The following is a 26,624-nucleotide window of genomic DNA, read 5'->3' as shown; positions in this document are numbered from 1 at the left end:
GACTTCCTCTGTCTTCAATCATAAATATTAGCATTTGTTACATGTCTTTTCAGCCTTGTCACCTACCAAAGGGCATTCAAACTCCCAGGGCCCTCCGTCCTTTCTAATTTGGCGTCACTCTCATTCCATTTGAAAAAAAATATCATTTATCCCATCATGGATTCAATCCCTCTTCTAAATTATTGAATCGTCCAGTTCTCACCCCCATCACTCACACATAGAAAGTGCCATAGAAAGCACGCTGGAGAGTGGCTTTGCGACCTTCAAGCTAGATGACTTCTTCACGTTTCGCCCCACAATGACAGTAGAAGGGCTACGATGTCCATGCAAGCAAGGTGTGCAGGTAGCCACTGAATCACAGCTACAAATATTACTCTCTTTAGACAAGGTAATTGGTTATCTGCAGCGGTGTCACTAGGATATATCAAATTCAACCGGTGTATTCAGAGTTTCACACGTCTCTCCAAAATCTTAGATCTTTGTTGGGTCTAGATTCTAGACGTCTTTCTTCTACAGTGGAGAAGTCAAACACAATGAACCATATTCAGGTCCCTTTTCCTTCATCCAGTTGATCGCTTTCCTAAACCCTACAAGGATAAGACTCAAGGCAACCCATAACTCATGGCATGGTACATTGTTGGCTATCCAAAGACGCCAAGTTGCCAACTGCACTTTAAAGTTGGCGGACAAGATTTTCCCAAATCATTCAAGCGACTCTACATGCCCATAACATGTCCCCCGCCCCATGTGTTCTTTTGAAATCCTGAGCATCTTACGGGGGTGGGGACTATTTGGAGGAAGAATATAAAATGGGCTAGCTGAAATCAAGAATTTCAGTTTGCTGCCTAAGTATGTGTGCTGCAGGTGGCCCTTTCTGTAGGGTCATTCCAAATTTCCTGCCTACATCCTCCCAATCTCTGAACCTGTTTTTGCTGGATTTTAGGACTCTGCACTCTTTACCACTGCTAACCAGCACAAAAGGTGCTTGTGCTCTTTCCTTCAACCATTGCAAAATTGTATTACACCCAATTGGCACATTTACTTACTTGCGAGTCCCTAGTAAAGTGGTACTACACATACCCAGAGCTAGTAAATAAAATTCTAGTCGGCCTGAAACACTGATTGTGCTTCCCACTTACGTAGCGTATTTTAACAGGTCTCAGACATGCCATTGCAGCCTGTGTGTGCAGTTTTAAACTGGCATTCTGACCTGGCAAAATGTAACTTTTTGTTATAACTTACTTGTTGCCGTGCCTCTTCCCTAGCTATGTCTTCCCTACTTCTCAGCCAGGATGAGTGCTGGAATGTGGGATGATGTCATGGAATTCTTGGGTGCTTGGTTATGTGTGGAAGTGTCAGTTGGTGGATGCAGGCTGAGCAGCAGGAAGGCTGCTCCTCTTGTGGCAATTCTACTATCTACTTATCTTCTACCAAACTTACCCTGGAACTAAGCCTGAATAAATATATCCTGTTTTGTATACCTGGCTCCTGGACATTCTATTTACAACACTTTTGCCAGGCCCAAACCTACCTTTTTAATGGGATAGGCCCTAAATAGTCAAGAGGGCAGTGAGCAGTGCATTTAAAAACTTGGGCACATACTTTTAAGGTTTATATGTTCTGGTAGTAAAAACTCTTGAATTCATTTTTCATTCGCTCAAGGCCTGCCTGTCCCATAGGAAAACATTGGGTACCTTATTACATACATACTATAGGGCAGGATGCAGTGTATTTTCAAAGTAAGGCATGCAGGTTTAAATTTTACATGTCCTGGTAGTGACAACTCCTATTTATTTTTCACAATTGTAAGGCCTATCGGTCCTATTGAATAACATTGGGTTACCTGATTACATGTAATAAGTGATAAGGTTTGGTTGGGAGCAGGGAGAAATGTAATGTTTGGACTAAAATTAATTTAAAATCCTCTTTAGTGGTAAAGTTGGATTTTTAGTCACAATTCTGAAAATGCCAGTTTTAGAAAGTTCAGCGACAACAAATGATGGACGGAATACTGAATGAATACAGGAACATAACAAGCTCCAAACACCTTGAGCCCTGCAGTTGGTCTCTTCTGGAGTGAGCCCATACCCCCAAAGTGGTGCCTCCACAGCCTTGGCCTTTGGTTGTGGTGTTGGTGGTACCACTCCTGACTAACCCTAGAACTTGGACAGAGAAAACATTCACCCCAAAAAATCTTGGTTAGATCCATTGTTCTTTTGCTCACTACGCCACCCCCGTTTGGACCTAGTCATATGCAAATCAGTCTTGACCTGGCCTCTCATAGGAACAGTCCAGCCCAAACTGCCAAGCACAGTCCTCCATGGATTTGAGACGATCATCCTGGGACCAATTTTGGGGTAACACCCCTCATCAGCCAGGCTAGTTTGAATCAAGTGGCACAGCAAGCAAGAGACCCATGTCTGAGCATACTCATCCCACTTAGGGTGAAAAGTGCTGCGGCAAAAAATGTTGGATGGAATGCTGAATGAATCAAACATTCACTCCCAGTCTAAAGATCAGGGATAAGTCCATTGCTCTTTTGCTCACGCCGCCACCCCAGTTTGGACCCAGCCATATACAAAGGAGGCTTGACCCTGCGCCTAGTGGGAACAGTCAAGCCTGAATTGCCAAGCCAAGTCTTCCCTGGACCGGAAACAAGCATCCTGGGACTGGTTTCAGGGTAACACCCCTCATCAGCCATGCTAGTTTGAATCAAGTGGCACAGCGAGCAAGGTGCCCATGTCTGAGCATACTCATCCCACTTAGGCTTGAAAGTGCTGCGGCAAAAAATGATGAATGGAATGCTGAGTGAATCAAACATTCACTGCCAGTCAAAAGATCTGGGTTAAATCCATCCCGGGATGCTTGTTTTTGTCCAGGGAGGACCTGGCCTGGCAGCTCAGGCTGGACTGAGCGGGTAAAGACTGATTTGCATATGGCTGGGATTAAACTGGAATGGCAGGGTGGGCAAAAACAAACAATGAATTTAGGCCCTGATCTCTTTACTGGGGTGAATGTTTGACATTTTTCAGCATTCTGTCCATCAATTGTTCTTTTTTGGTTTGTCACCCGAGTGGGACAGGTATGCCCAGAAGTGGCTCCTGTGCTCTCCATGCCACTGGTTTCCAGCTAGCCTGGCTGATGAGGGGTAATACCCCGAAACTGGCTACTGGGGTGAATGTTTGAGATTGTTCAGCATTTTCTCCATCAACTGTTTTTACAAATTTTAGGTAGTTGGCATTTTCCTGCTCTAAACACCTAATGCCTGCTGCCTCTGTCCTGGGTCACCTGACTGTGAATGGGTCTGCTGTTGGGCTTTGTGTATTCCTCCCAGACAGTGAGACAAAGGGGATCAGGGGTTGATAGTGTGGGCCATCCTGCCAGGATGGCTGGGGGCAGAGCTCTTCCCTTCCCCACTTTACACTTCAAGGGGTTGACTCCAGCACATGTACGTACAAAAGAACCTGAAACTATAATTTTGTCACCCCAGAATTCTTGTAGCCTTGGCAGGGGAAAGGAATAACTTTTCATACCAGATGCGGAGGTAGCGTAGGTCTGGCACCAGGTATAAATATTGGACACTCAGTACACCTCCTCAGTACACTCCTCGACCTGTGGAAGACTTCAGAAGGACAGCCTTGGCCCCCAGAATACTGCCCTGCTGCTACCAGAGGATTCTCGGCTTCTATAGGCCTACCTTTCTGAAGGACAACTAGATCATCTCCTTGAACTGAGGACTACCAAAAGCGACTCCAAGGTATAGTTGACTGGCCTCCTGTGAGAGCTACAGGAGCACTGCACTTAGCCTCTGCTAGAGTGAGCCCTTATCCCCAAAGTGGGACTGGACCTTATGTTGTGTTGGTGGTACTGCTCCTGCCTAACACTAATTCTTGGAACATAGAAAACGTTCCAAAAAGTGGGCTGAGAACTGACAGACGACTGGGACTTTCTTTTCAGTGAATCTGCCTAAGGTGCATCGCAGGTAGGCCCGACTACACAGTGGCTTCCCGTAAAGTCTTCTCCACAGCAGCAAATCCTGTTCAGCTGGACCTCTCAGCATAGGTATTTGGCCTTGTGGAGCCCATGTCTGCTACCACCTGCAGCTTCATCCCACTGGAAATTTTCAACTTCCAAAAAAGGGGCAAAGCACAAAGGTAGAATTCTTCCTGACTATGCCATCGCCTCCTCAGACACCTAAGGCTGCCTTGCCCTGTGGAATTTGACCTTCCTAGGCGCTTTACTTCACATCTGAAGGTAAGCCGAGATAGCCCAATCCATCTCGTGTATCCAGCCCATGCTCCATGGTGGTCAGCCTTAACTTTTGACTTTGACCTGGTCGCGCACAACCAGGTCCCCGCGGTTGGAGTTTTGATTTTTTAGGCACTATTTTACACGAAAATGTTTAAAACTCATAACTCCTGTTCTAATGATTGGATTTAATTTGTTTAGTGTCATTTTGTTTATTATAATTTCTCTATTATTCAAAACTGATGTAGAATTTTTCTTGTGCTGTGTTTTCATCTCATTTGTGTGCTGCATAAATACTTTACACTTAGCCTCTAAGTTAAGCCTGACTTACTTTTGTGTGAACCTACCAAAGTGTTAAGCACAGGTTACATTTTTCACTTTTTCACTTGTATGGTTCACTCAAACAAGGACTGTGGCTGTTTCTTGACTTGGGTTTCAAACTCCCTCAACCAATACACCCATTTCTGACAGCTGTGTTGCCCTGGTCAGTACAAAACTGCACAAAACAAAATACGAATTTGAACCAGGAATGCATCCATATCTTTACCATTAGAGGCTCAAAACTGAGGTTTGGATCGCAAAACCTGCTAGAATTGTCTGAAGAGCAGAATATGCATCCTGTAAGTTATCTATATTGCTGAGTAATTGAAAACAACCCTTGGAGGTGATCCTTGAGGTCAGGGGCACAGTAAACCCTTGGGCAGAGACTAAATCTCTCTGTCCTCTTAGCAACACGAGTTACAGGACAGTACCTCGAGAGTCCTAAGGTTGGTAAAACTCCAACTTTGTTGCCGAGCTGGAGCTTGCACAGCTACAATATTCAGGTTGGTATTTTTATTGATTCCCACCTTAAAGCAAGATGTGGACTGAAACAATAATGGTAAACTGTAGCAATAGGACCTGGAGCCGCCAGTGATGATTTTGGAGCTAAGAATGTAATTGCTCTAGGAAGCAGGCCTGAAGAAATGTAAGGTTGAGGTACAATTCAAGCACAAAAATACAATTGACAAAAAGAGACAAGCCATGATAGAGAGTCCAAATTTCAAACATGAACTGGGCTTACCTCCTTGGTCAAATAAAGGGAATACAAAGGAAAGTAATGTCCAGGCGGTTTGAGGACTTAGCCCTTCAGGCAATCATCATCTCAGATATCATAAGCACCAATATCTGTACTTGTGATGTGCCAAGTACCCAAACACTGAGCTACAACATGAATATTCACAAAGCTAGAACAGGGACTGGGGAGACGTTTGGGGAATCAAGGAGGTGCAACGGAGGAGCACGGTATAGGGGATATTTTAAAAAAACAAGCAGGATGGGGAGGGAGAGGGATGCAAGAGTTGAGTTGACAGAAGAGGCAACACTAAAAATGTTATGAGAACGTACAAAGTGAAGGTGGAGGCAGTACATAGGGTAAAGAACTCTGCCCCATTTATAGGTGAGTGGAGTCTTGAGACAACCAACCATTTGGTCCTTCTGATAATAAACCACTTATAGTAGGTCATCAACCTGCAGGTTCACTCTAACATTGCTGTTTTATCCACCACAACACACTGCTCCTTGACAGATTTCAATTTCTCTTATTGCCAAAAGAGAACAGGCACATCAACCCTAACAATGTTCTATGTTGATGCTCACAGTTGTTTGTTAAATATATTTTCATTAGAGACATGTCACAATTTGTGTGTAAAGGAAATTGTGTGTATTATTATTTATATATCTAGGTTTGTGATACGCTCAGTGCCGTGTTGGCCAAAGATTAAAATCTTAGAAGAAGCCAACATATCAATTAGACAGATAGGTATATAGGCTTTTTGAGCTTAACAAGACCATAACATTTATGAATTGAATTTAGAAAAAAAAGCAATTGAGCTTTTGCATACTTTAATTGCTGATTCAGAAAAAACTTTAAAGATTAAACAAGACAATAAGGACTGGGCAAAGTTCAGGTCCTTTTTTCCGACAGCTATTGTTTTTTTTTTTGACTATCTCATGACAAACACCAAAATCTTTCGTCTTTTCTCTCTTAGGAGGCGCAACCGAAGTCCTATTGGCACATATCCATATCTGTCTTCGCTTCTTCCCTGAAGTGTGCATTCGTAAAATAGCTTTTAATGACTAAGAAAATCATCAATTCTACAATGTCAGTTGCATCCTAAAGACAAGAGCCGAGTCTGATAGCTCAAGCCACTTTTGGTGGGTGTTTGACACTGGTCATGCATAAACACCCATGTATCCCAGAATGATGCCGAAAAACAGCAACGTAAGGGACATACTTGGTGAACAGCATTTGCCTGGCTTTGGGTCCTCCGCTACTGGAACGCAGTCATTCGCAGAAACCCTTGGTATGTAGTGAGGCAACGAGGAAGGGTACGCCGTTGGAGGTGGGTACGCCACATACAGGTTTCGGTCCACTGGATATGTGTACGGGCTGATGTGCTCTGGTTGATAGCCACGATTGTCATAGTATGGTCTGTCCTGTGAACCCTAAATAGAACCAATAAATAAATGGGAGAAATACAGTAAAATATTGTTATAACAATAGGCAGTGATGGAACAAAATTCTGCATTTTAAGGATTAACAGACTGATTGCATCATGTAGACCATCAGTGTGAGGTCTTGAGTTTACCTTGCTGCTGGGGACCATGTAATGCTGCAGTTACTGCATACTTGTTTGGGGTAAGTAGAGTTGTAAAGAGGATCATGGAGGAGATTCCTGGCAGATGTAGCCACTCATCTGCACTGTGTTTAGGTCTCAATCATTTTTTATTGCGTTTTTCGAAGGTACAAACCTACAGACAGACATTCTCGTCTGGAACCTGTAAACTTCAACTCCACTTTCATCCTAAATTCTCCCTTCTACTTTGACCACCAGTTTAAAATGATGTCCGGTTGAATGATGCCCGCCCCCCTCATTTCTGCTGCGTGCATGCCTACAACCTTGTTAGCATATATTTAGCATTATCCAATAGGCCCAGGGCACATAGTCTGATCAGGCAGCACAGGCCTCTCTCATCTCTCATTATTTCAGGAGGGGATCCCATATTTTGTTACATTTGAGTAACTACCCCATTAGCTCATATGCTACCTTTTCTTGCTTAAGTAAATGCCAAAGGTGGTTCTATATTTCTGAGGTGGTGCCAACATGTGATCTAATAAGCCCAGTATGTTTGTTTGCTTAACTGCCAGCATTTGAGGAGATATGCGCCTTCTTTTGACAAAGTGTAATGGGTATGTGTTGTATCCTACTGTTTGGTATAATGCATCGTCCTCATTGAGGTTCTCTTCCCTGCCGCTCAGCCAGAGTGTGAGGTCATTCGAATGTTTAGAGCGTTGGTGTCCGGATGAGGGTCAGTTGATGTGAATAGGCTGAGCAGCAAGGATGCTGCTCCTGGTGGGGCATTATATAGGAGTCTACCACCTTACTTAAAACCTACAAATGAAGACATAACTTAAGGAATACATTTACAATCATATCTACCTGACCTGACGATGTGGCTTCCTTTGTTACACCAGTATGCATGTTACCATTACTAGCATCACTAGGAGTATAGATGCCGGGTCACTAGTCGCCGACTCTCCTTCAATCTGCGATATAGTCCAAAGCTTTGCAACCCGGAAGACTTTGAGCTTTGGGCATGACCACAGCATATGCTCGATTGTGCTCTACTCTCCACTCTGTTTCCAGCAGGTCTTTGACTTTGTCTTATCTACGGCATGAATACGTTCTCGGAGTGCAGTGCCATCTGTACGTAGTAAGGGCCGGATTTACTGCTGTTGGCACTCAGTGTGACAAACTTTTTTGGCGCATCCCCAATGTGCCCCTTTCCCACGGATTCCCACACTACCACCCTCCAACAGTGCCCTTCATCTCTCCATAGCCCCTCTTGCTCATGGATTTCATTTGTTTTATAGCGCTACTTATACTAGTGTAGGGTGTCAGAACGCTTTACATCACACACACATTATATGGAGACAGTGAATCATGAGCGTATAAATTAGTCTATAGTAAATGTTACATAAGACATTGAGGGTTACAAGGTGTAGGAATCACGTTATCCATACTAGCAGGTAGTATATTTTAAGAGTGTTTGGTCTGGAGAAGAACAAACTCTGAATTTAAAACTGATTACATTGGTTAAGAATGTATTTCTACCCAAACAACCCTTTTTTGCAACATTAGTAGAACGAAAATCTCTTTCTGAACACAAGATTCCAATTTTATTTTTTGCAGTTTAAGTGCAGCTCTTTGATGATGGTTCATAGATCATTGTGCTGTATTACCATTGTAACTTATGAACTGCAAACAACAACAGCTGGAACCCAGTGAGCTGTCCACATAATATACAGTTCTATGTCCTGCCAATCCAACCGCAAGCACTGGAATATATAGAGCAGTTTGGATAGAATTGACATTTTAAGATACAGTATTCTCCAGAGCCACGGCAATGCATGAATCAGTCAGTGTAGGAAATTGGGTTACTGATTGAGGGGGAGGAAACCCTACTCAAGCAGCAACCACAATTCTCTATATGATGAGCACAGAGCAGGATCTTCACTGGGTTTAGGTAAGAGGGAGATTGTTGTTTCAGCCAATCCATGTGATGAATGCTGTTGCTAAAACTTAAAAAGCTTCCCCTAAGCCAGCATCCAGGCAACCCTTGCTGTTTCACAACAGTGAGGAAATAAAGAACACCTCCACAGGGCAGGGAGCTTTTTAAACACTCTACCAATTTGCCCAATTAAATCCAACTCACCTGCGGCACCCTCAGGTGAGTTAGGTTTAACCTAATTGGCCACATTGGAGCTCGGAGACGTTATGACCTACCTGGGACGGTAGGCTGTTGCCCACGTTGGACATACATCTTCTCACCATTGCATCTTTTTGTCACTGGATGTAACACAGGATCAGGTAATGGCTCTCATGGGCATACTTTTTATATATTCTGATTTGCCACTTCCCTATCTATGTACTGTTCCTGTTGCTGTGCTAGTCAGACTAGTTGTAGCTTACCATTCCAGACCAGCTGCCAAGAATGTATGGTCCAAATACTCAAGGTATAGTACTTGTTTATCAACACACAAGGAAACAAGTTCTTGTCAAAGATTCAATCTTTGGCTATTGGAATGACTAGGTAAGTAATCATATTCTAATCTTGTTCTATTTGTAACTCACGCCTAAGTGCTTTGGGCTATTCTCCGGTGATATGTAGTGCTTCAGAAAAACACAGAAATTAATACAAAAGAGGATTGAGTGTGTTCATAATGAGTGGCACTCTAGAAGACCTTTAAGAATCTATTTCCAACTATTGAGAAAATACACAGGAAGAGAATTTCAGTACTGTTGGGGGTTAGAAAGTCGGGGAAACTTTCTGCTATTGGTGTTACTCATTTCCCCAATATAGTTTATCTAATTTATTTTACCACCATTAAAGCACTGCCCCACGGGGGGGGGCGTGGCTAGCGAGCCAGCATGGCATACGTGAGCTGTTAACGCTCCGTTTGTGTACCCTTCATAATCCTGCCCATTATCCTTCATCTATGCCATCCACGCCTGGTAAGCACAGGATTAGGCGTGCACTGAGCTGCGGTTGCGGAGAAGGCATCGCAGCGGGCTGGAATCTCAGCACAGCCTGTGATATAGCCAGAAGAAACTCACGGTCTGCAAGTCCGGCTGCCGTGAGGAGGAGGAACGCGGCTGAGGGGGACGGCGGCCGCTTGGGCCCGCATCGGCGCCGGCTGCCGGGAAGAGACCTGCATGAGGCGGAGAGTGCTAATGACAATGCCCTGCCACCTGTAAATTGCGGGGCCCTGGAGGACAGAAGTGGCGACCTGGCGAACATCCGGAGACTACAGAGGACCCTGGGAGGCTGGTGAGGGGCGGGCCTGACCGGATCTGGTGGGTTCCATCAACGATAGTGGTGGAGGGCGGTGAAGAGGTGGGTAATAGCCGCATTCAATGTGGGCTACCTGTGGAGAAGTACAGGCCGGCTCGCACACGGTGGCACTGTCTTGCGTTGCCGCCTGAGCAGCGAATCAAGCAAATCCAGTCACAGCCAGTGAGGAGACCGAGGCCTACGCACGAGTCACCGACTACCGTCCTCGCAGGGAGAGACTGCGGTGATACGTGACTGCTTACAGGAGAAAACGCGTCACGTAAAGGTAGGACGCTACAGGGGAACTCACTGGGAGGAGGACCACTAGGGCCCAGCCCTGCAACAACTGAACCCATACGCCGCGGCCAGTAAAGACTCAAGGGTCGTACAGCTGCTGCAGCGGGCGGCTGAAAGAATTCCCCCAATCCCAATCATGCAGGAGGCATCCTGGGCCAGTGAGGAGCTGGGCTCAGCAGGGACACCTGCACGCTGACGGGAAGTCACGCGGCCCTAGGGGGGAGTTGTAAATTGGCTGCGAGGTGAAATTGGGAGCTGGGCGCCCAGGGGTGAAGGTGGAGGCACTATACAACCATCCCGCCCAATAAGGAGCCGCTATAGCGCCGCCGGGGACGTCACGAGAGGCCCTCTCAAAGACACAGCTCAAGGCCATCACACGCATTATCCTGGACTCACAGGGAGACGGAATGCAGTGAGACAGCCGCCCGCCACTGAGCTGAGCCGAGATCCAGTGGGAGAGGTACCAGTCGGATATGCTGCGACGTTCGGGGCCAAGCATATAGCGGTGGTTGTAACGCCCTCCCTGGCCACTACGCATCCACCCCACTGAGTGAGGGGGCCCTTGCACCACTACCAGGATTGGCGCAGAAGCTGCTGTAAGGGACCTTGAACTGTGGGGCACCCCTGGCCACGATCCTACCCCCAGCACGAGATTCAGAGTGACACAAGACGGGGTTGTGCGTGGCAGGACGCGCCCGCAACCAAAGCACAAGTGGCCACTGAGCGCACCAAAGCAAGTGTGCGCCTCGAATGCTGCACTGTAGTGGGGGCCACTGATTAATCCCGACCGCAGGCTTGCTGCCAGCCACTCTTTAACCACGACTGCGGACCCCTGTCAAGAGCCCGCTAAAGACTCGCAGGCAGGCCCAGATAACTGAATCAATTGCCAGGAGCGCGCCAAGATGAACAGCGCTCCTCGCCGTGCTACGTTGCTAAGCGAAGCAGAGGTGACGCAGGTATCATTTGGGCGTGAATGCCTACCGTGCAACAACTAGTGATGGGCTGGCTACGCAGTAGCACACAACAGGGTGCAATACGCACGGGCCACTTGGAGTCGCCTCATGCAGGAGGAGAAATTTCCGAAGGTCTGTCGAACACAGCATTGGCAGCCAAACTAGACTCAGTGCTAGCGGCAGTGGAAAGGATTGGCAATGCGCTCGATCAAACCAGAACTTCCCTAGAATCTAGGATTGACAAGGTCACCTCAGACTTCACTCTCCTACATGCTGATCATCGTAAATTGGCCGAGAAAGTCAGTCAACACAGCCAGTCACTTATGGAGATGAAGCCAATCGCCCAAAGCCATACCGCTGCTCTGCAAGATATTCTTGACAGCATGCACATGCTGGAAGACAGGATTGAAGATGCGGAAGGGAGCTCCCGCCGCAACAATGTTCGTGTGGTTGGCCTCCCAGAGGGAGAAGAGGGACGCAATCCGGAACTCTATGTTGAGTGTTGGCTCCAGGACATACTACCCCGGTGACGCTTTCGCCGCATTTTGTAGTTGAGAGAGCGCACAGAGTACCAACACAGCGACCACCTCTAGGAGCTAGGCCTCGCCCGTTCCCCTTTAAACTCCTTAACTACAGGGATAGGGACGCGGTATTGCGCGAAACTCAGAAACTCGAAGACCTCAAGGTGGGAGGAAACCAGGTTATGGTGTTCCCAGTCTACACGGCACTGGTACAGAGGCGCAGAAGCACCTACACAGCAGTGAAACGCCAACTCTGTGAATTGGTACTGCCCTACTCCTTGCTGTTCCCCGCCAGACTGAGGGTGATGACAAAAGGCGGAGTACGCTTCTTCAACTTGGCTACAGAGGCATGGGACTGGTTAGAAGAGTCAGGCCTGTGGTCGGGAACTCGCCCTGTAGACACTGATCACGGGAGGGCTCCTGGCAGAAGAACCCGTCGAAGGGAGAGACGCGAGAAGCAGAGACGTAAGGCGACTGCGGCACCGAGCCCGGAGCGGAGCAGAATGGAACGTCGAGATGCCATAGAAATTGTTGCAGCACTTGGAGCCACACAGTACCGGGAGCACCAAGATGTGTGCTCCTCTGACTCAGCAGCGGCCAGTGGCTCATCATCCCCGGGGCCAGAAGATCCAGATGGAGTGAGGCTCCCCGAGGTGACCCCACAGACTGCCGATGACATCAAATGAAAACAAAAAAATGCTGCTGAAATGAACTATGCCAGAGATGGTTCACGCATGTAGAGACTTGAGGAAAAGTAGGTCGCACACCGCTCGTCACACCAGCAAGTTGCCCCAAAGGACTGTGGGAAATGTAGTGGCGACGGCGGGTACGCCTATGCCACAAAATGTAAATAGAACAGTATGTGTATGCGTTAGCCATCCCTGGACACGTGTTTCGAGGTAGTTGCCTCTCGTCAGCAGGGAGCAGGTCAATGTAAAGGGGTGCCGCGTGGACTGCCAAATGTGATTAAAAGCAGGTTAAGTACCTCTCCTGGCGCGCAGGTGCAGACTCAAGGCTCGTCAGCCCGTTAGCTTAAGGAAGCCGTTTAAATTGAGGAAAAGTAGGTCGCACACCGCTCGTCACACCAGCAAGTTGCCCCAAAGGACTGTGGGAAATGTAGTGGCGACGGCGGGTACGCCTATGCCACAAAATGTAAATAGAACAGTATGTGTATGCGTTAGCCATCCCTGGACACGTGTTTCGAGGTAGTTGCCTCTCGTCAGCAGGGAGCAGGTCAATGTAAAAGGGTGCCGCGTGGACTGCCAAATGTAATTAAAAGCAGGTTAAGTACCTCTCCTGGCGCGCAGGTGCAGACTCAAGGCTCGTCAGCCCGTTAGCTTAAGGAAGCCGTTTAAATTGAGGAAAAGTAGGTCGCACACCGCTCGTCACACCAGCAAGTTGCCCCAAAGGACTGTGGGAAATGTAGTGGCGACGGCGGGTACGCCTATGCCACAAAATGTAAATAGAACAGTATGTGTATGCGTTAGCCATCCCTGGACACGTGTTTCGAGGTAGTTGCCTCTCGTCAGCAGGGAGCAGGTCAATGTAAAGGGGTGCTGCGTGGACTGCCAAATGTAATTAAAAGCAGGTTAAGTACCTCTCCTGGCGCGCAGGTGCAGACTCAAGGCTCGTCAGCCCGTTAGCTTAAGGAAGCCGTTTAAATTGAGGAAAAGTAGGTCGCACACCGCTCGTCACACCAGCAAGTTGCCCCAAAGGACTGTGGGAAATGTAGTGGCGACGGCGGGTACGCCTATGCCACAAAATGTAAATAGAACAGTATGTGTATGCGTTAGCCATCCCTGGACACGTGTTTCGAGGTAGTTGCCTCTCGTCAGCAGGGAGCAGGTCAATGTAAAGGGGTGCCGCGTGGACTGCCAAATGTAATTAAAAGCAGGTTAAGTACCTCTCCTGGCGCGCAGGTGCAGACTCAAGGCTCGTCAGCCCGTTAGCTTAAGGAAGCCGTTTAAATTGAGGAAAAGTAGGTCGCACACCGCTCGTCACACCAGCAAGTTGCCCCAAAGGACTGTGGGAAATGTAGTGGCGACGGCGGGTACGCCTATGCCACAAAATGTAAATAGAACAGTATGTGTATGCGTTAGCCATCCCTGGACACGTGTTTCGAGGTAGTTGCCTCTCGTCAGCAGGGAGCAGGTCAATGTAAAGGGGTGCCGCGTGGACTGCCAAATGTAATTTAAAGCAGGTTAAGTACCTCTCCTGGCGCGCAGGTGCAGACTCAAGGCTCGTCAGCCCGTTAGCTTAAGGAAGCCGTTTAAATTGAGGAAAAGTAGGTCGCACACCGCTCGTCACACCAGCAAGTTGCCCCAAAGGACTGTGGGAAATGTAGTGGCGACGGCGGGTACGCCTATGCCACAAAATGTAAATAGAACAGTATGTGTATGCGTTAGCCATCCCTGGACACGTGTTTCGAGGTAGTTGCCTCTCGTCAGCAGGGAGCAGGTCAATGTAAAGGGGTGCCGCGTGGACTGCCAAATGTAATTAAAAGCAGGTTAAGTACCTCTCCTGGCGCGCAGGTGCAGACTCAAGGCTCGTCAGCCCGTTAGCTTAAGGAAGCCGTTTAAATTGAGGAAAAGTAGGTCGCACACCGCTCGTCACACCAGCAAGTTGCCCCAAAGGACTGTGGGAAATGTAGTGGCGACGGCGGGTACGCCTATGCCACAAAATGTAAATAGAACAGTATGTGTATGCGTTAGCCATCACTGGACACGTGTTTCGAGGTAGTTGCCTCTCGTCAGCAGGGAGCAGGTCAATGTAAAGGGGTGCCGCGTGGACTGCCAAATGTAATTAAAAGCAGGTTAAGTACCTCTCCTGGCGCGCAGGTGCAGACTCAAGGCTCGTCAGCCCGTTAGCTTAAGGAAGCCGTTTAAATTGAGGAAAAGTAGGTCGCACACCGCTCGTCACACCAGCAAGTTGCCCCAAAGGACTGTGGGAAATGTAGTGGCGATGGCGGGTACGCCTATGCCACAAAATGTAAATAGAACAGTATGCGTTAGCCATCCCTGGACACGTGTTTCGAGGTAGTTGCCTCTCGTCAGCAGGGAGCAGGTCAATGTAAAGGGGTGCCGCGTGGACTGCCAAATGTAATTAAAAGCAGGTTAAGTACCTCTCCTGGCGCGCAGGTGCAGACTCAAGGCTCGTCAGCCCGTTAGCTTAAGGAAGCCGTTTAAATTGAGGAAAAGTAGGTCGCACACCGCTCGTCACACCAGCAAGTTGCCCCAAAGGACTGTGGGAAATGTAGTGGCGACGGCGGGTACGCCTATGCCACAAAATGTAAATAGAACAGTATGTGTATGCGTTAGCCATCCGTGGACACGTGTTTCGAGGTAGTTGCCTCTCGTCAGCAGGGAGCAGGTCAATGTAAAGGGGTGCCGCGTGGACTGCCAAATGTAATTAAAAGCAGGTTAAGTACCTCTCCTGGCGCGCAGGTGCAGACTCAAGGCTCGTCAGCCCGTTAGCTTAAGGAAGCCGTTTAAATTGAGGAAAAGTAGGTCGCACACCGCTCGTCACACCAGCAAGTTGCCCCAAAGGACTGTGGGAAATGTAGTGGTGACGGCGGGTACGCCTATGCCACAAAATGTAAATAGAACAGTATGTGTATGCGTTAGCCATCCCTGGACACGTGTTTCGAGGTAGTTGCCTCTCGTCAGCAGGGAGCAGGTCAATGTAAAGGGGTGCCGCGTGGACTGCCAAATGTAATTAAAAGCAGGTTAAGTACCTCTCCTGGCGCGCAGGTGCAGACTCAAGGCTCGTCAGCCCGTTAGCTTAAGGAAGCCGTTTAAATTGAGGAAAAGTAGGTCGCACACCGCTCGTCACACCAGCAAGTTGCCCCAAAGGACTGTGGGAAATGTAGTGGCGACGGCGGGTACGCCTATGCCACAAAATGTAAATAGAACAGTATGTGTATGCGTTAGCCATCCCTGGACACGTGTTTCGAGGTAGTTGCCTCTCGTCAGCAGGGAGCAGGTCAATGTAAAGGGGTGCCGCGTGGACTGCCAAATGTAATTAAAAGCAGGTTAAGTACCTCTCCTGGCGCGCAGGTGCAGACTCAAGGCTCGTCAGCCCGTTAGCTTAAGGAAGCCGTTTAAATTGAGGAAAAGTAGGTCGCACACCGCTCGTCACACCAGCAAGTTGCCCCAAAGGACTGTGGGAAATGTAGTGGCGACGGCGGGTACGCCTATGCCACAAAATGTAAATAGAACAGTATGTGTATGCGTTAGCGTGTAGAGACTTAATTACAACGTTTATTTGTGGGCATAAATGCATGCTGCTGGTTTATGTAACACTAATGTGTCCACAGCCATGATGTGTACATCACGCGTGAGATGTGCCCTCACTAGACATAACACATATGCTATCACACTGACCAAGCGTGAGGGCAGTGACGCCCTGTTATTATGCAGCGTGTCATGTCATAACCACTGCCGAAAATGACTATCCACATGAGAAACGCGTGATACCTGCAATACTACAGCGGAGGGCAGCCACAATGCAGTTAGTTAGCTGACACGCCGAGCTGGAACACCCCACACTAGGCTTTAGGCAGCGCAACAATGACAACTAATGGTACCGGAGGTGCGGTCGTGGCATTCGTATAGGTACATGCGCCACGTTGTTAGATCGCCGCGCACTGGTATACAAACTGATTATGGGTACACCACATATACGAGTCTGCGGCACATGGGGCGTAATCCCTCAGATTATTTATAACTGCGCAACGGCCTGGTTGGCTAATGGATGGTAACACGTTTTGATAAAGAAGGGAATGGAGCCGTTGTAGTCAAGCGCACGCTTTACATACCCCACCAGGCACCGTACTGGAATAGTTTCTTTATTGTCATTGTTAGACAAAATGTTTGGACGGACATCTTCGCAGAGTTCGCCCCCAGTCGTTATGATGTTAAAGGTTGTTTCGATATTTTGGTTATGGCTGACCAGCCCGAAGTCCCACATAGGTAGCACATGCTTGATAGCACACTGTTCGCTCATGATCCCAATAGCGTTTGCACACAATTATTATGACACGGGTTATCATACTAACATGGAATATACATGGAATGCATACACTCACAAGACGATACTCAATATTCGCCTACCTACAGTGACATTCGACCGGCATTGCCTTGCTGCAAGAAACGCACATGTCTCAGACAGAATTAGAAAGGCTGCACAGGCAGTGGAGAGGGCAGGTATTCAATACCACATACTCAGCACATGCAAGAGGCACACTTATTTGGGTGAGGGCAGGGATTCCATTCATACATGAGGAATCTGTAGTTGATGGCGAGGGTAGGTACACCTTCGTACGAGGGCGATTAAATGGTCAAACAGTATTGCTAGGATCTATATAGGCCCCAAAAGTAGATCAACCCTCCTTTCTTGTGTGACTGTCGCAGAAATTGACCCCCTGGGCTGGAATTCCTTGGGTGATGGGTGGGGACTTCAACTCAGTGCTCAATACCGACTTGGATAGGTCATTTCCCCCCCTTAGTAAAACCTCACCTGTATCCAATGCACAAGCACTTGCGGACTGGCTCGCACATTGGACGATTATAGATATATGGCGCACTCTCAATCCTACAGAGCGTATCTAGTCCTACTACTCAGCGGTACATGACCTACATGTACGCCTCGATAGGCTGGTGGGCTCCCAGTCGCTACTCCCCTTAATTAAGAAGATAGAATACCTCGGTCGGACAGACTCAGATCATAACCCCCTATGGATGCAGATTGGCTGCGAGACAAACTGTCCTCCCATACCAACTTGGTGTCTCCAGATGAATGCACTGGAAGACCCAGAGTTCCGCTCGTCACTAGAGATGGCCATACTCACATATTTTGAACTAAATGAGGGAACGGCGAGCAATGAACTCATAGAATGGGACGCTTTTAAATCGACGATCAGAGGGCATTGTTTGGGGGCCACATGGAGTATACACAAGCAGCTGACTGCCTCACTCATGAAAATAGAGACCCAGCACCTGTGGCATGAATGGGAGGGGGAAGGGAAGTATAAAGAACCGCGGCGCCTGGAACAACTGCGCGTAGACCATGCAGAATTTCTGGAACATTTAAGATGCCACAATTACACGGCGCATGCAGCCCGCACTCATGCATCAGCTGACCGAGCGGGCCGACTACTTGCCTGGCTGATACGACAGGAACATACCGGTGCTCCAATAGGGGCCATACGTACGCCGGCAGGGACTCTATTATATACGCAACATGAAATACACAAGGCTATGACGGAACATTACACCCAGTTATATCAGTCTAGAGGGCGCTGTCCTGATCATGAAATGGAGGGGTTTCTGGACTCCATTCAATTGCCTACAGCCTGAAGGGAACATCAAGACATACTTAATGGTCAGCATACGCTAGAAGAGATTGGGGATGCCATTGGGTCCATGGCCTCCGGGTAAAACACCTGGGCCGGATGGCCTACCAGCGGAATACTGCAAAGCATACCGCGAGTCTCTCATGCAAAGACTCCACACCTTGTATACTGTTGCCTTAGAGAAACGAGAGCTATCTCCCTCAATGCGTGAGGCATCTCTAGTATCCCTGCTGAAGCCAGATAAGGATCCCACGGTACTTGGTTCCTACAGGTCCTTGGCCCTACTTAATAAAGACTATAAAATACTTGCCAAGGTGTTAGGTGATAGACTAGCGCCGGTAGTCCCTACGCTGGTCTATGCTGACCAGACATACTTTGTGCCCGCACGGAGCACCTCCCTTAACATGAGATGCTTTTTTAGAGTGGCAACAGAGGCTGTGCAGGAGTGGCCTAGAGCGGGATGTTTAATTCTAGACTTGGAGAAACCCTTTGATTCTTTAGAATGGGACTACCTGGCTGCGACACTATCAAAATATGATCTAGGCCTAGGGTTCCTTCAGCTGGTTAACCTACTGTACACAGGCCCTATGGTTCGTGTGCGAATGGGACCATACTTATCAGACGCTAGTCCGGTGCGCAGAGGCACCAGACAGGGGTGCCCTTTGTCCCCCCTCCTCTTTGCGCTTGCAATAGAGGCGATGCGCAACACACTGGGAGATGGTATACCTCTGGGAGACACAGTACATCAGGTATCGCTGTATGCGGATGATCTCCCAGTCTACGTTAAAGAGATAGAGAGGGCTCCAGACCAACTGGCGCACCTAATGAAGAATTTTGCCACAATCTTAGGGCTGAGGGTGAATGTTGAAAAATCCTGTATCTATGCATTCAGAGAGGAGGGCCGAGACCCGGGCTTTACCATTAACGATAAAAAAGTGCAATGGAGAGAAGACACCTTCCGCTACCTGGGTATGCGGATTTGTCGGCAGCCGAGAGACCTGTTTGATGGGAACCTGGGGAGAGCCCTGACGGCAAACCGATCACAAATGAGATTTTTGGGCACACTTCCATTAGCAGTGACAGGCAGAGTGGCACTGGCCAAGATGGTAATCCTCCCCCAACTTTTGTATTACTTTGCTAATTTACCTTTATATATCCCTGCGTCCTTCTTTGCCACGCTAACTACGCTCGTCAGAGATTTCATGTGGGGAAATGCAAGACACAGAATGGCACTAGCGAAACTGTACTTGCCTACAGATCAAGGGGGCCTTGCGGCACCCTGCTTTCAACATTACTATCTAGCTGCTCAACTGCAATGGATAGCCCGCTGGCTGGCAGATAGGTATCGCACAAACATGGCTACTACACACCCACCTTACTCGCTGGAGCATAATTGTCAGACTTTTCCACCCTGCCACTAAGTCGAGGACGCCAACCCTGTTACTACTCGTGGTGGCATACAAATACTTTTGCAGATGCATGTACATTACCAGAGGCGTCACCCCCTATGCGCTGGCAATACCACTGCAGGGGTCTCCTAGCGGGCTTACAGTGCTCACAGCGCAATTGATCACGGAGTGGCTAGAGGGGGGTATCCAGACACTAGGGAACCTGTACCGCGATGGAACACTCATACCGAATACATCTCTGGTGATTGACGAGGGGTTTCCACCGGGACAATTCCGAACACATCATTCACGAATAACCACATCAACAGCCAGATGGAGAGACATGACTACTGATCCACGCCCGCACCTTACCATACAATACTTGCAGGTCATGGGACGTGGTAGACATCTTATACGTTGGTTTGCCGCCTCCCTTAGGACCCATCAGCGCTCAGCCTTGATTCGCTCCGCCACAAGTGGGAGTGAGACTTGGGACGGCAGCTGGTAGACAAGAAATGGGTGTGGATATTGGAGAGCCCGATACGCATACCCAGAAATGTGCGTTTTTGACAAATTCAATTATATTTTTTTTTGTTGAAACATTTTTATTAGTTTCCAAATCAACAACTGTTCATTACGTCACGGGTTCCCTCGTGCCGTAAGAGCAGCCCCCCTCCCAATCCCAACTCGTCCCCCCCTCCCACCCCTATGTCAGTGCACCCCTGTCCCCATTTCACCCTTGATGTGCCCCCCCGACCTTGGAGTTCAATTGCAGTTGCTCACCTCCTCTCTACGTAAGCAAATCGTCCCTCGTGGCCAGGCCTCTGGCATTTGTCTGGGGGCCGCCCTCATCCCCTACCTAATTCAATCCCCAGGTCCCCTCGCCTCATGCCGATCCGAAGCGCTCCCTTCTTCCTCCACCTCAGACATCAGCCCCTGGAGCTCCACTACCAATGCTTCCCATGCCCTTGCCGTCGCTAACGCTTTCTCATCGCCACCCCTCAGAGCCATCTGCACCCGGAGCGTACCCTCCGCCCCCGCCCATCTCACTAGCGCTGCCCTCCACCGCACATAGCTAGGCCCCCCCCTGGATTTCCAGTGCAGGGTCAATTCTCTCTTAGCTAATATCAGCCCCAGATCATAGAACCTACGAGTGACCTTCGTGCGGCGGGTGTGGGGAAACCATAGCAACAAGCATGTCCCCATCTCTGGAGTGAGAGAGCGGTCTGTCACCTGGTTCAGGCAATCCACTACCTCAGCCCAATAATCGCCTAACTGTGGACAGGCCCAAAACATGTGGCGAAAATCTACCCCCTCTGCCCCCACATCGAGGGCATGGAGACTGCGCTCCACCAAAGTATTGCAGGATCTTGGCCGGCGTCATATACGCCCTATGTAATGTGAAAAACTGAACGAGCTGGAATCGTGCGTTCCGAGTCCCCTTCCAGGCCCTCCGCACTAGTGTAGACCATGTGGTTTCCGGTATCGTTTTCCCGAGGTCCCTTTCCCACTTTTCCCGCAGGGCGGCCAGTGGTTGCAAACCCTCCGTCGATAATCTGCGGTATAAGCATGTTATGGCTTTGGCCGTCCCTGCTGCCATTACGACATACTGGCAACCCGCCACTGTCGGGGGTTCCGACAGCCCCATGTTCCAATGCTTCTGAATGCTCGCCACCAAAGCCGCATGGAGCAGAAAGTCCCCCTGCGGGAGCCCATAAGCGTCCAGCAATTCCTGGAAAGACAATAACGCACCGTCCCGGTAAAGATCCCCTACCATCTGTACCCCCAGCTCCTCTCAAATCGCTAGCCCCGACCAATCTCCCCCATGCGGGAGCGCTGTACACATCCCAAGGGGGATTTCCGGAGCGTACGGGCGGACTATAGCTGCCCGCCTCTGGCACCTATTCCAGCACTGCCGGAGGGTGCGTTCCTCCAGGGTCAGCTGAGTCAGATCCAGTCGCTGCTGGAGAACAATGAAGGCCAGCACATGCCGTGGGATCAACCTGTCCCGTGGGCCCTCAGGGCCTCGATACTCCCGGGCCACCGCCTGTGTGAGCCACTGGAGCTGCGCCGCCAGATAGTACCATTCAAAGTCGGGGGCTGCCAGGCCCCCCTCCGCTCGTGGCCTCCGCAACGTGGCCAGCGCCACCCGTCGTCGTCCCGACCCCCAAAATGAACCCCGTCGAAAGAGCCCGTAAGCGCGCAAAATATGACGCCGGGATCCATATAGGAAGTGTGCGGAAAAAATAAAGAAGACGTGGCAGCGCCACCATTTTCAGCAACGCCACCCTCCCGGCACATGATAGCGGGAGTGTACTCCAAAATCCCATACTACCCCGTAGTCCGCGAAGCGCCCTGCCGACATTCCCCTCCAACAAATCTGCCTGGGTATGATAAATGTTAACCCCCAGGTAGCGCAAGCAGCTGCTCTCCCATCGGATATGTCCCGCCGTCCGCGGTGGCCCGCCGCCCCGCGACAATGGGAACAGACACGTCTTATCCCAATTGACCTTCAGGCCGGACATGCGGCCGAACTCCTTCAACATCGCGGTCGCGCCCCGTAACACATCAGTCGCGTCCCTCAAAAACAACAGCAGGTCATCTGCATAGAGGGAGATGTAGTGGGCGTCCCCCCTCAGGGAGACTCCGGAATAAGCACCCCCCTGTCGGGCGTGAGCGGCCAGCGGTTCCACAGCCAGCCCAAACAACAAGGGGGAGAAGGAACAGCCCTGCCTCGTCCCCCTCCGCACTTGGTAGGAAGCCGAGATATCAGTCCCCGTCTTCACCCGGGCCGTGGCCCCGCTATACAACAAGGCGGTCCAACGGACAAAGTCCTCCCCTAAGCCGAATTCCCGCAACACTCGGTACAAATACGGCCACTCCACACTATCGAAGGCCTTTTCTAGGTCGACCGACAGTGTGCAGGCCTCCGGGTATTCGTCCCGGTCCAGCTCCATCACTCGCAGCAACCGTCGAATGGAGGTGGCTGTGCTGCGCCTAGGAATGAAGCCCGCCTGATCCGGGTGGATCAAGGCGGTCATGTGGGTCAAAAGGCGTGACGCCAAGATTCTACTCAGGATCTTGTAGTCCACCGTCAGCATAGAAAGCGGGCGGTATGCTGTGCGTGCACCCGCCTCGCCACCGGGTTTCAGCAAGGGTATCACGATCGCCTCCCGAGCAGAGGCAGGCAACTGTCCCAACTCCCAGGCCTCACTATACAGGGCCTGCAGCTGCTGCGCCAACGGCTCCGGGTAGGCCGCATAAAACTCGACAGGCAAGCCATCCGCCCCCGGGGTCTTGCGACGAGCCATGTGCTTAATTGCCACTCGGATTTCGCTCAGCGAAATCGTGCCCCCAAGGTCCTTCCCAGCGTCCGAGTCCAGCCGAGGCAGACGGGCTGCCAACAGAAAATCAACAAGGCCCTCGGGTTCCTGCGCCATTGTACTATCATATAACCCAGCATAATAGCTGGCGAACCGCATATTAATCCCCACCTGGGAATAAACCGGGACCCCCCCTCTCCTCTACCAGTAGGAGTATAGGGTCGCCGCGCGCCGCCGGGTTCACCAACCATGCCAAAAGGGAGCCCACCTTATCCCTTTCCGCATGTGCTCGGACCAGATAAGCTCTATGATCGTGACAACGAAGCTGTTCCATAGAGACCGCCACGCGTTCTCGCGCTTCCACAACCCCGGCCACCTCGCCGTCCCCGTCTTGGAACGCCCGCTCCGCTTCCCGCAGCCGTGCCTCCGCTCCGTCCACCTCGCATTTCCTCCACCCGGTGGTGGAGGAAATGCAAGCCCCCCGGACGACCGCCTTAAACGCATCCCATTCCGTCGCTCGGGTCGTCGCCGTCCCTGTATTCTGCCCGAAATACTGTGTTATACAATCGCTAATCTCCGCCTGGAACACCGGGTCCTCAAGCAGCAAGGGGTTAAGGCGCCACGTAGGGATCGCCTGCCGCTGCCTAGACCATCGCAGCATCCCCACGCATGGGTTATGGTCCGATATGGTCCTGGCTAAATATTCACTATGCCGCATCAAAGGTTGAACATCCGGCGAGCACAATATGCTATCTAATCTGACGTGCAGCTCATGTGGAGCCGAGTAAAAGGAGTAGTCCCTGTCATGCGGGTGATGGGTACGCCACGTGTCCACCAAGCCCCAAGTATCTTGCCAGACCCGCCTGCTTTTGGCCACCCGGCAAACCGCCGACTGTGCAAGGGGCGGATGAGACCTGTCCAACTCTACATCCAACACTGAGTTGTAATCCCCCCCCCCAATACTACCGCCCCCGTCAAATACTCTGCCAGTTGCCCCGACAGTCTGGAAAAGAAAGCGGCCTGGTCAACATTGGGGGCATACACACTACACAAAGCTATATCCCTTCCATCCAGCCGCCCCTGCACCGCCACAAACCTGCCCTCCGGATCCACTAACGTCCTGAGATTCTGAAAAGGGACTCCCGCCCTCACCCAGATCAGGGCACCCCGAGCAAACTTCGAGAATGTCGTGTAATACAGTTGGCCCCTCCAGCGTCTACGCAGCGCCTGCCCCTCTTCTTTGTCCAAGTGGGTTTCCTGGAGGAATGCTACCTGTACCCCTCTCCGCACTAAGTACGCATGGACTTTATGCCGCTTCACCATTGAGGTGAGCCCTCTCACATTCCAAGTCATAAATCGCAGTTCAGGGGGGTTCCCCATCCCATCGTTGAACCAACCACCCATGACGGGACCCCCGAGGCACACTGACAAGCCCCAAAAACCATGTAACTACCCAACTCCCCGAGCTCCCTCCCCTCCCCAGAACAGGCTCTAAACAGTAGGTACCCATCCAAATACTACCCCCAACAACAAACAAACCCTCTGGTAGCCACCAGAGTCTCACTTCGTCCGTGAGGTTGAGGTGGTGGCTCACCGCCAGACGGGCTTGACGACAGTCCTTATCCAAGCATCCTTGCCCAGTCACAGCCAGTCGTTCCCCGGCGCTCCACTCCGTTCAGGCCCCCCCACCCCCCCTCGTCACGCTCCTCACGACCAGCCATAAAGCACCTTCCCAGAGCAGTCTGCCCCTCAACCCCGCAGGACCCCGCCAGGCCTCTCTCTCAATGTCCCGCAGCTCCCCACCATCTGTGCCCTCCCAGCCGAGGTCCGGCAGCTCTCCAAACCTTCAAGCGTCCAGCAACTCATCAGCAGTCCCAGGGGTGACATCAGGTAACTCCTCCGCCTCCTCTTCAGCACCATCAGAATGGGAGTCCTCTTTGCCCCTCCGGGAGCCCGATGCTTCGCTGAGCTGGGAGACCACCGCCCCGGAGATCTCCGAGACCGCCTGCAGAGCAGCCCGCCGTTCCAGCACCGTCTGGGAGGCACCAGGCGACCGGACCCCCGCTTGTCGTGCCTTGTTGCGTCTGCTACGGCGGGGCTTGGCCAGTACCCCCATCGGCCTCCCTCCATCCGAGTGCGCCGCCGCCCGGGTTCTGGTCGCCTCCAGCCAGCTCCAGGCCGCCGCAGGGTCAGTGAAGAACGACGTCGCTCCATCCAGCATCACTCGGAGCCGTGCCGGGAACAGCAAGGAGTACTGCAGCCCCTTGTCCCGCAGTGCCTTCTTCACAGCCTGAAAGGAGGATCGTCTGCGCTGGACCTCCATGGGGTAATCCGGGTAAATGGAAACCGGGACATTCTGCACCTGGAATGGGCCCTGCGTCCGAGCCCTCTGTAAAATGATGTCTCGGTCTCTGTAGTGCAGCAGGCGTGCCACCACCGGCCGGGGCGGACGGCCCGGGTCCGGGGGCTGAGCAGGCACCCTATGCGCCCTCTCCAAGGTGTAGAACCGCGTGAGCCCCTCCGGCACAACCACCTCCTGCAGCCAGGTCTCCAGGAAGGCCAACATGTCACCCCCTTCAATTTTCTCTGGCAGACCCACCACTCGGATGTTGTTTCGGCGGTTACGCCCTTCAGCGTCCTCGGCCCTCTTTTCCAGGACCACTACCCTCCGCAGGAGGTCCGCCGTCTGGGTCTCCGTCACCTTCTGGGCCGGGGCCAGCGAGTCCAGCTTGTCCTCCGCAGTTTTGACCCTATCCACGACCTTCCGGTGATCCGCCCGTAGCAGCCCCAGATCCGTGGACACCTGGGCAATGTCCGCCTGCAACGCCGACTTCGTGTCCGCTATGGCCAGGAGGATTTGGTCCAGCTGCCGCTGCTGGAGGCCCACTGCCGCGTCTGCATTCTGTCCGACCTCTCGGCCCGCAACAGTGTCCCCCGCAGGGTCCGCCGGGGCACCTCCCAACCTGGGGCGCGGCTTGCCCATGATCCCGCACCCGGTACCTGCAGGTCGGCACGAGGCCCCGTTCACGAGACAGCTGGAAGCTCCCAGGCCCCGCGTGCCCAGCGTCCGCCGCGGGGACCCTCTCTGCTCCGCCGCCAGTCAAGCCCCTCACCGGGGCGTCTCCGCCGTCCTCCTCGGGGCACCACAATACTTCAAGCCCCCACCGCACACCAGCGGCCGTGTACTCCGCCGGGTCCGAGGTCCACAACCCCGGGTCAGAGAGCTCTGCGCCTCAACGTCGCTCTCAGGGCCAGTCGCTACTCCCGTGGCCCCGTCCGCCTTTCAGCTGCACAGGGTCCGCCGTCCTCTGTCTCTGCCTCTGCTCCCGCTCTAGGCCGCCTCACCGGCACCGCAGGTCCGGCTCCTCTCTCTAGCCCGCCGTTTCACTGCAGGAGCAACCCCCAGCTGCAGTGCTCGTGTGCGACCCGCAGCTGCGAGCCTCCCGCCGCGGGCGTCCACCGCTTCGCTCCGTCTTCCACTCGCCTGCGATCGGCACTTCCTGCCGCGCCTGCCGGGGCTCCCGCACTTCCGGCCGGCCACCAACGTACTGTGGGCCGCGGCCGCCCGTCGCCGCACAGGCCGCCCAAGATGGCCGGCAGCCACCCGCCTCCGTCTCAGTCGCGGCTCCCGCCTCTGGCGCCGCTAACCCGGCCAGCGGTCCGCT

At 51.4% G+C, this 26,624-nt stretch overlaps 1 protein-coding gene across 2 annotated transcripts in view; it reads right to left on the bottom strand.

The window, feature by feature from the left end:
* The window catches only part of TMPRSS2 (transmembrane serine protease 2), a 418,330-nt gene that overhangs the window by 165,306 nt on the left and 226,400 nt on the right, over nucleotides 1–26,624 (bottom strand). For both annotated transcript variants that reach the window (XM_085621226.1, XM_085621227.1), the window contains one exon: nucleotides 6,525–6,735. In XM_085621226.1, coding sequence (XP_085477352.1) covers nucleotides 6,525–6,735 — 211 coding nt within the window. The remainder of the gene's footprint in view (nucleotides 1–6,524; nucleotides 6,736–26,624) is intronic.

The sequence above is a fragment of the Triturus cristatus genome, chromosome 8 (genome assembly GCF_964204655.1).
Source record: "Triturus cristatus chromosome 8, aTriCri1.1, whole genome shotgun sequence".
NCBI classification, from domain to species: Eukaryota; Metazoa; Chordata; class Amphibia; order Caudata; family Salamandridae; genus Triturus; species Triturus cristatus.
The sequence above is the reverse complement of the archived record's forward strand: the minus strand, read 5'-3'. Positions and strand labels throughout refer to the sequence as shown.